This window comes from Procambarus clarkii, chromosome 20 (genome assembly GCF_040958095.1).
Source record: "Procambarus clarkii isolate CNS0578487 chromosome 20, FALCON_Pclarkii_2.0, whole genome shotgun sequence".
Taxonomy (NCBI): Eukaryota; Metazoa; Arthropoda; class Malacostraca; order Decapoda; family Cambaridae; genus Procambarus; species Procambarus clarkii.
The window spans coordinates 25,803,315-25,817,207 of record NC_091169.1 but is presented as its reverse complement, the minus strand read 5'-3'; the positions used below and the strand labels follow the sequence as shown (position 1 = coordinate 25,817,207).

At 38.4% G+C, this 13,893-nt stretch overlaps 1 protein-coding gene across 7 annotated transcripts in view; it reads left to right on the top strand.

Annotated features, from left to right (window-relative positions):
- LOC123755409 (serine/arginine-rich splicing factor 5) overlaps positions 1-10,814 on the top strand; it is a 36,504-nt gene extending 25,690 nt beyond the window's left edge. For all 7 annotated transcript variants that reach the window (XM_045738037.2, XM_045738031.2, XM_045738033.2 and 4 more), the window contains 4 exons: positions 8,181-8,254; positions 8,368-8,547; positions 9,211-9,381; positions 9,642-10,814. In XM_045738037.2, the coding sequence (XP_045593993.1) occupies positions 8,181-8,254; positions 8,368-8,547; positions 9,211-9,381; positions 9,642-9,921 (705 nt within the window). In that variant the 3' untranslated portion in view covers positions 9,922-10,814. The remainder of the gene's footprint in view (positions 1-8,180; positions 8,255-8,367; positions 8,548-9,210; positions 9,382-9,641) is intronic.
- Positions 10,815-13,893: the final 3,079 nt, after the last annotated feature.

Below are 13,893 nucleotides of genomic sequence, written 5' to 3'. Positions count from 1 at the left end.
CAGAATCACATCAGCTTTTAAAAGCATGGCCAAAGACTCCTTCATTAATCATGTGCATGGGTAAAATGCTTACAGGTTCCAGAAGAGAAGGAATGTCACTGTAAAAGAGGAAATGATCGACAAACTGCTTGAACATTATTTAGCACAGTGCAGATATAAATCTAATTAGATTACCACTGAAATTTAACAATGCAGAAGTAGTTGTGAAACTTGTTCACTTCCCTAAGCACTCGCACAGACATGAGTAACGCAAAGCAGGCAGACCTGAGAGGCTTTTGAGCCCAAACATACATATCTTTGAACAAAACATATTCACTGCATATTTTTCATCAGTCATATTGTGCAGCTCCAGCATGGAACCTGAAAAAAATGTTCACTGCATATTTTAGATCAGCCCTATTGTGCAGCTCCAGCATGGAACCTACACCTGGTAGAGCACAAGAAAGTAATGAGATGGTTTGAAGATTAGTCACAGGAGAAATGGGCTACAAGAATGGGCTATGCAAACTAAAACTACTTGGCATTGTAATAAGAGGACAATAACTCTCTGACGACAAACAATATGATCATATTGTTGAAGATAATGAAAGGACTTCATGAAGTGGATAGTTTCTTCCAGATGAGAGGGTAGGTAGAACAAGAAGATACGTGTGGAAAGTCGAGATGTAAATTAGATTAATGTAAGAAAAAATTATATTCACTGATTGCAAAACGACTGGAGTACGCTCAAAGCAGAATTTGCTGGAAGTTACCCTGGTTTTTACCTTCAAGAGCAAGTATAAGACCTTTAAAACATTGAAGTATAAAAACACCATATACAATAGCTGCTTGACAGATCCCTTGAGCCAAATCTTGCTCCCTATAAATGCAGGTAAGTGCAGATAGGTAAGCACAAATCCAATTTGAACTTCCAACCCAGAACATGTTTACACCCCCCATCCCATCATTTCCACCTACCTATAACTGCATTATCACAGCATCAGCTGTTTTCCCCACAGTGAACACTCTACTTACCAACGTATTATACTATCTATCCCACCTACCCATCAGCATCAGCTGTTTTCCCCACATAACAATCTACCTACCAACATATACTATCTATCCCCCATACCCATCCCTTACACCCACCCACTTGAAACCAATCCTACCCACATGCCATCCATGAGCCTACTCTACCCCACCTCTCGCACCCACATGAAAGCATCACCTCCCACTCACCCTATGTCTACAAACCTCATTTTCCTATTGTCGGTGGTAACAAAATTAGACCTTTAAAAAATGTATATATAAATGTCTGGCATGTTATTTGTTTTTTCTTTATACCTTCTCTCCCCACCTCCCCAAGCTTTATCCATCTTCTCGTAGACTTATCCCCCCCCCCCTCCCCAAGTTTCCTCTTGCTCTTCGCCTTTTTCTTTAATCTTGCCCATATGGTCTTTTCTTTCTCATCCTTGGCTATCTGATCTTTTCTTGCTTCCCTTCCTTGCAAATCTGCCCTTTTCATTCTCCCCTCCCTCATCCCTCTGGTCTTTTTGCTCTCTCCCTCCCACCTCTCTTCCCTAATCTACCTCACTAAATTATTCATGGTATAATGGAATTTGGTTAATTGATAAAATTTACTAATTTATCTTGCTGGATAACCGCCTTTAAGTGACTTGGTTTTTCTTTAATTTTTTTTAATATTTAGTTTTCAGAATTTTTTGTATTATTGATGTATAATGGTTAATTAATGGACCTCCTGGATTACACCCAAATTTTCATAAAAGCAATTGGTGGAAATATTTAGTAGAAATGATTAGTCATTAGAAAAGAGGATCAGGATGCTCCACAGATTTAAAGGGGGGCCTGATAGCTGAGTGGACAGTGCTTCGGATTTGTAGTCCCGAGGTTCCGGGTTTGATCCCCGGTGGAGGAGGAAAACAAATGGGCAGTTTCTTTCGCCCTGTTACCTAGCGGTAAATAAGTACCTGGGAGTTAGACAGCTGCTACGGGCTGCTTCCTGGGGGTGTGTAATAAAAAGGAGGCCTGCTCGAGGACCGGGCTGCGAGGACGCTGAACTCTGAAATCATCTCAAGATAATTGAAACCATCTCAAGGAAAAGTCAGGCTAAAGTGATAATGTTCTTATATTGTTATCTTGTGAATGTCATCATCTTGGCCACAGAGCTGCCCTCTCGGTATTATGAAGAAAGTTTCTAAGCCTTATTCTAATTGAATCATGAAAATATCAAACTATGTAAATGCTTGGTCATTTTACATTACAAAGTTTTTTAAGATGGAAACTTATTTCTGTAGCAAATAATATTGGAAGTAATATTTGCAAATTTGTCTGAAAATTGGGAGGGAGATAAACATGGAAAAAAACTCTTATCACTTCAAGATGATCTAAATAGGGTTTTGAAATGGTCAAAAGATTGGCAGAGGCAGTTTAATGTTGGCAAATGTAAGGTTTTGCGGCTAGGTAATGATGATAGTTACAAGATACAAGCTAGATGGTGTTGCGATTGCGAAAGGAACCTGGGAGTTATGATTATTAAGAATTTAAAACCAAAAAATCAATGCATAAATGTTTGTAATAAGGCAAATAAGAAGTGTTAGTAATAAAACACCTGGTGTTATTCTTCAACTGTATCTTGCTCTCGTTAGGCCCCATTTAGATTATGCAGTTATTTTTGATCGCCGTATAATAGAATAGGGTATTTAAAGTATAAACACAAAACAATGGGTATAAATTGGATAAATTTAAATTTAGAAAGACTGGTAAATACTGGTTCGGTTACAGGGTTGTTGATTTGTGGAACCAATTACTGCATAACAATAGAAGTAGGATCCCTTGATTGTTTCAAGCAAAGGTTACATATATATAAATGAGATTAGATGGATATAAATAGGAGCTGCCTCGTATGGGCCAATTGGCAGTTACCTTCTCCAGTTTCCTTCATTCTTATGTTCTAAATGGTTGGATATTTTCCAGAAACTGTGCAAATCAAGAAATTAATATATAGATAAAGAAATTAAGATGGCTGTGGTGTGTAGCAAAGACGGTAGAGGTGTGGCTAAATATTAGATTGAGTGTATTGTACAGTTAAATACAAGAGTGTGTGCATGTGTGTGAGAGAGAGACAGAGATTACCTAAGTGTAGTTAAAGGATGAGAGCTACACTCGTGGTGCCCCATCTTCCCAGCACTCATATAACACATTGAAACTATTAATGGCTTTTGCCTCCACCACCACTTTATTTAACTTGTTCCATCCATCTACTGTTTGCAAAGGAAAACTTTCTAGTATTGTTTTGTTTCCTTAGCTTGAATCACTGGTTTCAGGAATTCGTCTGTTAATTTGGTCAGTTCCTGTTATTATTTTGTGAGGGGTGATCATATCTCCTCCATTTTCTTCTATTATCTAGGGTTGGCATATTTAATGCCTCTAGCCTTTCTTTGTAGGTCTTGTTTTTCAGTTCCAAGAGCCATTTAGTAGCATGCTTTTGCACCTTTTCTAGTTTGTTGATGTGCTTCTTGAGACAGGGGCCCCATACAACTGCTGCATATTCCAATTTTGGTCTCACAAAAGTCATGAACAGTTTAAGTATTTCACCATCCAAGTAATTAAATAGTTGAAAAAGTGACACACATGCTCCTCGCACAATGTTCTTTGTGTGCCTCTGGTGACAGTCTATTATCCAGAATCTTCCCTGGTGTGCGTATCCAGAAACACCCCTGGTGTGTGCGAGAGCATGTCATGTGTGTAAGTATAAATTTTTATTTTGAGTTGCACATAGGTATACAGTCATGTACTTTTTATTTATTACCTTCGGAAAGTTAAATTTAGCGAGTTGAAATATAGTACACTTTGGATAATTGTTAATATAAAATGCACAAAATTATGCAGTATGATTTATCTTTAATTTTGCTCAAAATTAAGTGTGTATCATTCAGGCACATCTATTTTCTTCCTCCCTTTTGCTTTTGTCCTCTATACCCGATGTCACACTCCCTCCTGGGCGCTCACTGTCGGGAGGTAGCTACATCAGGAGTGTTTCAATGAAGCTTTAGCACCTCCCAATTTAAAATATTTCACTCTTCCTCTTACAAAATGCCATGCGTCTACTTCTGTCATATGATTGCTCTATTTCATCTTTGTACACCTTTCTCAAACAATTCTCTGGTATTCTGTTTACATGTCCATATGACCACAATGTATTGTGCTCAAACCGTTCAACATTTCGACATCTCATTTCCTCACTCCCTTAACTCATACCATCTCTCTGATACATAAATTCATTCCACTTACTAAAACCAGCTGCTTTTCTAATTTATTTTCACTATGTAAAAGTTTCACTTCACATGTCATAGCTGGGTGTAATATATTGTTCTGAACTCCTTTACTAACATTCCTTGCTTTCATTTTACTATTCGTGCCTCTAACCATTCTTCTTCCTCACATTGTCCTCATACTTTCCCTTCCATACTTTCCTTTTTTAACCCATAGACAGTAGTTACCGTCATTCGTTGATTCACTGAGGTAATTCGGTTATTATCTTCTCCAGCTCTCATTTATTCCATTTACATTCATTTTCATTTGATTCTGTATACATTTACTCCAAAAGTTACCTCTAGTTTTACCTGTTTTTTCACAAACCTTCATATTGGGGGGGGGGGTGTTACCCCAGTAGGGACTAGGGGGTTTGGTTGTCTTGCCGCACAATAATTTCTGGCCTGAATCCGGAAAGGAGAGAACCCCTTTCCTGTGCCGTTACACAACAAATAGTTTAATAATGAAAACACTAAAAGAAGGCATATAGTGAGACTTGGATATCATTAAATAAGATATCCCTCACCAAGGTATTAATTAATAATTTCATGGCAAAATTTTTTCCCAAATGTGTGTGTGTGTGTGCCAGAAGCAGCCTCGTAGGCCATATTAGTTACAATACTGTTACTGCTTGACAAGGTAGCTGTCATATAATGCTCCCATGTAGTAACTGCTTAACTTGATAGCCAGGCAAGCATATAAAATGGCTGTGCTTATATTTGAAGTGCTCATGCAAAATATTTTGTATATCTGAAAACCCTTGATTGTGCCCCTCGCCTTCAAAGGTGTTATTGAAAATGGATTAGTATTGTGGGTTCAAGCTAGTGTTCATACTGAATGAAATATTCATGGATAATATAGTGCTTGGCAAAACCCTTTTGTTGGAAAAGATATGCTCTCAATTTGTACATGGAATGAATTATGGGAAATCAGATTATATAAAAACTCAATTTAAATGACTTAAATAATATAGAATTTATATATTAAATTCTAGACAAGCATACACTAAGCAATTGTCATTTCTTCACTAAAATTGTTGTTTTAATGGAGGTGAGATCATTGTAGCCTTTAATGAACTTGAAGCCAATGATTTAAACTGCAGTCTTTAGTGTGCATATGTACTAAGGCTCACAATCTCTGCTTTTAAATTATTCAATAGCTGAATTTCAAGTTTTGACTTTGAGATTTATGTATGTAAGAATAGTTCAGTAAGTGCTTAAATGTTAACATCTTGCGAGTGGTGAGGTTCAGGCATAATTATGTCAATGCAGGAATAGTGTCTAACCAGACATAACATAAGTTTCAGATGCCACCATGTGGTATGACCACACTTGCCGTATCTAGACAATGAGGGTTCCTGAAATAAAAAAAAAAATATATATATATATATATATATATTGTGGGTGAATCATATATTTATGCTTCACAAATAAATCATATATTTATGAATCACAGGAAAGCAAATACTTTAGGTACATAAAATAAGAAACTCTTACCATGTGCTAATTCCAAATGACTTTGGCCTGAGGTTCCCCATCTGTATTTTAAATTGTAGATGCTGATAACTTGCCTGCCTCTGTAATACATAATTGATCTTCAAATATTCTTTTGTATCATCCGTAATGCCATTCAAAAATTGGTCTAAAACTAATTCCTTCGTCATTCACTTGTCCATTTTTTGACTACATTATTCACTTATACATTGTTTATCTTGTCAACCACCTTCCTAATTTTAAGTATTTTTTCATCGGGCAATTAACTGTCCAATTTTTTTAACACCATTAATTGCCTGTTTTATTGTAAGATTACTATTATATCTGTTTTTAAACTCCTTTTCTTAGACTCCCAGTTTCTTAGTCACCAAGTTTGACTTCTTTGTTTCTGCATATTTTTGTGAAAAGTCTCTCATTGCATGGTCTGTGCTTTGTGCACACTTCTTCATTATATTTTTCCTAATATCCTTTATTGCTACTTTTGATTCAAAAGTTGATCAGCCTTAACTGTCACCCCTTTCCAAAAGTAGTTTTGTTTCATACTTTTTCCCAGTTAATTTTATCTTTGGCTTACTTATAAACTACATTTATAAACTTATTCACAATGCCCAACTTGTCTTTGTATAATTTTTACACTTGCTTGGATTATTTCCATTATTTTCCCATTTTTTCCATTATCTATTATAATAATGGTACTGTACTTAGGTCAGTCTCTAAGCTACTCCAACTATAAAGACTATCCTATGTCTAAGTAGGTTTTTTGGTATATTATCTTAATTTATATAATAAATTATAAAGGTGAAGGAGAGACTCCATATATGTGCATGAGTATATAAACAAAATTTTTGGATGCAACCTTTCTCAAGGATATAGGTTGCATCTGAAAATTTGGTTTTAATATTATTTTACACATTGGAGCTTTCCTTCACCTTCATTCAAGCCCTACAGCAATGTAGTAAGTTTCCCCATAAAAATTTATCTTAATTTACAATGGGATGCAGTATGATGTTGCTGTCATGGCACTGTTTCTTGTATCATAAGATTACTTTCCTTACTCTTTTAAGTCGATAAAACTGCTTCCATGATGGTTTTTCCAGATCTTTATGGCTTTCACCTCATGTTCTGGTCTGATTATCATCTTGTCTCTTAACTCTTATTTAATAAGATTATGCACCTAACTCACAATACCATCACCTTCATACATCATCCTGTGAAGCTCAGCTAATATAAAATGCAAATTTGAGGGGTCTCTTCAGAGATTTAGTAGAATAAGCATGACAACTACAAGTAACATGTAACAAAAATGTCATAAATACACACAAGTGCATATAAACCATGAAATTATTTTCTTGCACAATTTTCTGGGTGACTTTAAAAGGAGTGTGTATGTATGTACATATATATTTGTACTGCATATAAATATATTGATAGCTAAGTTTAGTGGTTACTCATGGATGGGCAGAATAATAAGTTGGTGTGTATTATAGGGCTGGTAATGGTTAAAGAGTTAACTGAGAATGAGTTTCGAGCTTATATGAGTAATTTGCAGTATTGACTCCTGCTGCGCTATATGTTAAAGTGTCCGCCTATGTTTTAAGATGGCCCCCCCACACCCGGTGAGTGAGAAGTAGAGGTGGACGGGAGAGGCCGGGAGGTTACCAAGAACACCCGGACGTACCCCTGCCGTCCCACACTGTCCCAGGGGGCCGGCCCGTCCCACCCAGCTGGACCGAGGGCCTGACCAATATTCTGCGTAGCATGAGTTACGCCCACATTAGGGTATAACTACTTGCTGTTGCCTTCATACATGATTATATCATCAGTGGTTTGAGAAAGTCCCATTCTTTGCTTTCCTTATTTCCTCCTTGGTTATTGTTTGTATGAATGCTTGCTCTAGTTCCGTGTTGTAGCTGAAGCATCATCTCCTTAACACTTAGCCTTTCCATTAAGTCAGGCACACAAGTCAGTTGTCAGACTAGAACAAGGGGGGGGGGAAGAGCATGTTGGTGATTGGCCAAATACAAGCTCCTGCTGGGGGACAAGCCCACCCAGCAGTATGGAAGGCACTTTACAGGAAGGCAGGGAAGCTGACACAGTGCATGATTGTAAATGCCAGATACTCTTCATCTGTCAGGATATTGTTCACTGAGAAGCTACAGTGAATTAATGAATTAGGTAGGAGTAAAGAGAGGAGTCCCTAACTGAGACAGTGACCTTCTCCTAATGTGAATTATATATACTGTTCATTCACTTAATTTTAGCCCCTTCATTTAGGTTTCATTTAAATTTCTGGTAGTCAGCTAGAAATGGAAAATTTCACTTATGTAAAATATAGGATCAAGGTTGTAACTGTTTATTTTTCTCGATTTACTTCAGGATCTCAAGGATTATATGCGTAAAGCTGGAGAAATTACATTTGCTGATGCTCACAAACATCGTCGTTATGAAGGGTAAGTGTTTTGAAAGTGTAACTTTTGTCTGTCCTCTAAATATAATCATGCTTTCAATTGATACTAAATATAAGTTGTAAGTAGTTTGTTACTAAGCTGCAGCCTGTTTTCAGTGTTGTGGAGTTTGCTACCCGTTCAGATATGAAGAGGGCCATTGACAAGTTAGACGATACTGAACTTAATGGGCGACGCATTCGTTTGATTGAGGACCGTTCTCGATCAAGATCTCGCTCGCGTCGTCGTTCAAGGACAAGATCACGGTCACGGTCCAGGAGGTCTCGTTCACGCTCAAGGTATGATTGTTTAATAAGACCGAGTAGTGCTTTGATATATTTTATATATAGGAGTAGCCATTGTGAGTGTCTTAATTTCCCTATTTCTTAGCCATGTATTTGCCACATGAAGGCAAGGGCAATGAATGACCTCCAGGTTATTAAATTATAAACGAAGCCTTTCCATGTAATACTTGGTATAAGATTTTAAATTCTTATTTCTCAAAATAGTATTACAGGTATTTTCAGTCAGTGATGTACAAAGAGCTAAGTTCAAAGTAGATTATATGCTGTTGGTGCAAATGTCATTGGGAATAACTTGATTAATAAATAAATTAAAATTTTAGAATTATCATCATCTTGAGATGATTTCGGGGCTCAGCTTGCCCGCGGCCCGGTCCTCGACCAGGCCTCCTTTTTTATTACACTCCCCCCCCCCCAGGAAGCAGCCCATAGCAACTATCTGACTCCCAGGTACCTATTTACTGCTAGGTAACGGGCATCAGGGTGAAAGAACCTCTGCCCATTTGTTTCCTGTTTCCGTCTCCACCGGAGATCGAACCTCAGGACTAGAATCTAAAGCGCTGTCCACTCAGCTCTCAGGCCCCTTTTGTTATATTTATTGTATTTATTTGCTGCATTTTTAAATTAACTAATGACTTATTTTAAATGTTCTTTTAACAGGTCACGTACAAGAAGCCGGTCTCGTTCTCGTGGGTCACGAAGATCTCGCTCTAAGTCACGATCTAGGTCTAGGTCAAGGGATTCACGTTCACGGTCAAGGTCAAGGTCACATTCAAGGTCACGTTCAAGATCAAGATCCAAGTCACGCTCCAGATCAAGATCGAAATCCAAGTGAGTTGCTGTGTTTATATGTACTGTATGTATATTTACAAACATGTTCTAAGCATGCATTATTGGTGGTATTTGACCATAGTAGTGTGTGTTGAAGTCTGTACACAATTCAATTAGGTTTTTTCCTTGCTCTATGCTCTACTTAGTTAATTTTAAAGAATGTTTATATATTATCTGTATTTAGATTAAACTTTATATGATAAAACCATGTTTACATAATTTGTGTTTAATATTAATGTTGTTATTATTTAACATTTCAGTGATGCAAAGAGATCAAAATCTAGAGAACATGATAGCCGCTCAAGGTCTGGTTCTCGCAAGTTGTCGCCAGAACCTACTAGCAAATCTAAAGATGACGACCAAACCCGAAATGAGTCCCGCAGTCGCTCAAGGTCCAGATCACGCTCTCCTGTAAATGCAAAACTGGAAGTCTCAAGGTCACACTCACGAACACCATCTCGATCACCTAGACCTAGAGAAAGTCGTTCACGATCACAGTCTCCTCAAGAGAACGGACACGACCAACCTGATAATGAATAAGGATTTCATTTAGGGCTTAAATAATATCATTATAAATATGCTGATGATATTTTCAAAAAGTAATAAGCATATTAAGATATCTTTATTGATGAAAACTTTTTTTTTTTAAAGCTTAGTTTAATGCATCAAAGGTACATTACAAAAGATCGCTAATTTGACATATTGTATTTATATCCTATTATGGTGATACAAAGAAACTGATTTGATATACTGTACTTCATCCCATTAGGGTGATAGTTGTGTGTGGTTTACATGAAGGCACTGTATGAGGGTAGACCTGATAGTAATCCTTGCCATTTTAGTGTAAACAGCATGATTAAGTTCTTTGTATATTTCTTGCCACTTAAAAAAAATTCTTGTTCTGGTTATTTTTGTGTAATTGATTCACAACTTGTAATGAATATAATGGGTGTCATTCATCGTTTCTCTTAAATGTCGGAATATGGTTAAGTTCATTAAGCAAAAATGTGTTGTTAAATTTTTAAGTTTATTATTCAGCTATGGTTTGCTAAAAATAGTACAAATAACATCTTTCTGGCATTTTTTGTGTGAACATTTGTTGGCAAATCATTTGTATTTCCATAATGTATTAGCATCAAAGTTTGTATGGAATAGATGCACTTGGCAAATTATCGTGTTATTTAGGGGTTTGGGTCACCTTTCATTTTGAACTGAAAATGTTTATGAAGGATAAACTTCAATCTTTCATTACAATGGATAGATTTGTATTGTTTGTAATATTTCTATGCTGGTTTTTAATAATGTATTTATTAATAAGTATATTAAGAAAATAACTTAAGAATCTAGATACTCATTTCCCTATATAAGTATGATAGTTTTGCCAAATGTTGTCCAATATTAAAAATAAACTATTATGGTAAGATGAAACTATACCTGTGGTTTTGGAACCAATGTGTTACTTCAGAATTAATCCATATATTATATGCTTAGATTTTATAAATTACTGTACTGTCCTCTGTAGGAGTTCTGAATTAGTGGATACATTAGTCGTCAAACAATTTTTGTATTTTTTTAGAGAGATCTTCAGCAGGACTTTAGCTTTACAGGATGCTGGTAGTTATGACTACTATAGTTTTACTGCTAGGATTTTTTTTTTTATAAGCAAACGTGAGAACATAGTGTTTAAAATTCAATCGGTAAATACACATGTATTCAGTATACTTTGTCTCCTACTTTCAAAAATTTAAAATTTGCCTTGACTAAAAGCCAATTGAGAGGTATCCATGGACAAGGAAATCATGGGATATGTGCTAACTAGTGTAGTGATTACTGGAGTAATAAACACATGCAAGTGATAACTTTCTGGGCATGGCTCATTTTAATAATTTCTGGGTGATGACCTCTATTCTCGATCATTGCTTTAACCTTATCTTTAGTAGCACTTCAATGGAAATGAGAGCCGTATTACTGTCTTAAAGCAGCTGTGCACCATACTGATTGTCTTTCTTCCCTGTCCAGAGCTTGTATATTGAGACCAGCATCCTGTATACATGATCATCTTGATCGTTACTGCTTTTTGTTACCTCCCATGGTTCCTGCAACATCCTTGCTCTCACTTGTGCCATGCTTTGAATATCTGCTTCTCAAGACAGGCCTGTTCCCTCTCGCCGCTTTCCTTTTCCTGCAAGGGTGGCTCATTTGCAACATTCTTCATTGTTCATATTAGCAAGGCTCATTTCCAACATTCTTTCATTGTTTATATTAGCAATGTCTCTCCTTTTGTTATTCCTACTTTGCACACATGGAGCCCTAACACGTAATAGACGATCGGAAATGTCTTTGGTTAGATTGTGTATCGGTTTATGCGTTTCCCCCCGTGGGATCAGGGTCTTGTTTCTTTTATGAATCCTGGCTTCATTCAGGCCATTTCGCTTACCCAACACGTCCTAGCTTACTGACAACTCCATCTTTTTCTTGCCAGTTTAACGTGGCTTCTATTTTAACTTTTGACACTTTAGTGGTGGGAAGTGTATGTCCTGGACCATTCTCAAGTCGATTGTCTTGAGAATCTCGAGATAGGTCTAGGACCGACCGAAACGTCGTTGTCCCTTCTTCTAGTGTGTGGTCTGGTCAACGTACTTAAGCCACGTTGTGACTCATCGCCTGCATCACAGGGCTTGTGATGCAGGCGGCCATTTTGCACATCTGGCCAGTTGTTGAGCTATACTCTGATCATCTCTGTGATGGCTTGGATATTCTGGCATTTTTTTCCTGGTGGTGGTGCCTGTGGTTCTTGCTTTAGTGGCTCTTCACAAGTTGCTCACCTGTGTCAGCCCAGTTCTTGGACTTGGCCTGGTCCTTGAACCCTTTTTCACCTCTTCCTTGAGGTTGTCCTTGTTATTTCAGTAGCTGCTACCTCTCAGCCTCAGTTGAGTTGTTCTACAAAAGGGTTCTGTCTGCTCTGCTCAGTGGTGGTCTGGCATGGTTGGGGCCTCACCTGCTGCTGGTCAGGGTAAGCCTATGATAGTGTGTCCCAGGTCCTAGCACTTCCATTATCTTCTGCTCTGGGGTTCTTGTGCTGGCTCTTTCATGGTTTGTCCCCTTTGATGGTGTTATGGAGATATAATCAGGCTCGTTTTACCATTTCTGGTCCCATAACTTGTGTGTTCACTGGGTAATTTCACAGAATTTGGTCTCCCTCGCCCCTTATCGGTTAGGTTTAGTGGTGTTGGGTCAGGAGCTGCCCCCCATGGTCATTCACACTCTCTTTAGTGGGTGTTCTGGTTCTCCTTGATCCCCAAGCTGGACTGGGCCAAAGGTGTATTATCAACCTCCTGGAATTGCACAGTTTCATTTCCTATCTGCATAATCACTTTAGCTCAGGTTCACCAACCACACCTTTTGGGGGTTTGTCTTGGCCTATCTCGACAACTGGCTGTTTTGGACTTCCAAACAGCCACCTTGTCAGGAATCTCCCAGCTTGCCAGGGTTGGGTTTCTGGTGAACTGACAATCCCCCCCTAATTGTTTCCATTCCAAGTTTAGATCTGTTGTCTCTCTCTCTCTCTCCCTCCCTGCCTCTAGCAGCTCTGCTCTGCCTGGGGTCAACATTTGGTGTTGGACCAGAACTAGGTGACTTCTCTGTTGGTCAAGTAGTTGTGTGGGAGCCTTAACTCGGCCTGCAGGGTTTGGCTCCAGGTGCTATACTGGTTCCTCTGGTTTTGCCGCTGTCAGGATTATTGAGTTTCTGCTCTGCCTGTCATCGGCTATCTCTTTGGGCTTTTCGGATTTGGTTCCATGTTACCATCCTCACTTGTTGCTCAATGTATTCACAATGCTCTGAGTTAGGGCTTGTGTGATCAGTGCTTGCTAAGCCTTCCAGGATTTAGGCTTGGTTGGGTTCACAACATGGTACGCCAGTTTGTGACGGGCCCTTCACAGGATTTGTGAAGGTTCCTCTAGCTTCCTGGTCATTCATTATTTAAACCATTAAGGGTCACTCCAGTCCTTTCTCCTTTGGAGCTGAACACTTTATGCACCTTAGCTTGATATACAAGTAAATGGGAACAAAAGTCCAAAGAATAATAACTGAAAAGAAGTGGGACTTGCCTGTGGCTGGCTGCTACCTTGGGAAGATTAATTACCAAGACCCCCCAATAACAAGACTGACCGTTGGCTGGGGCAGAAGCATGAACTCCTTGGGCACCACTTTCACTGTTTGTCGACCTTGCAGCATTGCTTCCTTGATGTAGGAATAATCATAATCCCCACCACCCTGTGCCTTTGAGGTGGGGGGGGAGGGGGATGGACCAGGTTCTGACTGGTCCCCTGATAGGACTTTTATGACTGATGTGACTCGGTGAGGTAGCCTCAAGAAGCAACCCATCCGCTAAACAAAGACCCTAAGTCCATTCCATGTACCCACCAAACTTGGTTTACACACTATTCACAACTAATGACGTTCGAACACTTTTGGAACAAGTGCTTTGCTGACGACTTTTGTTTGAACTAC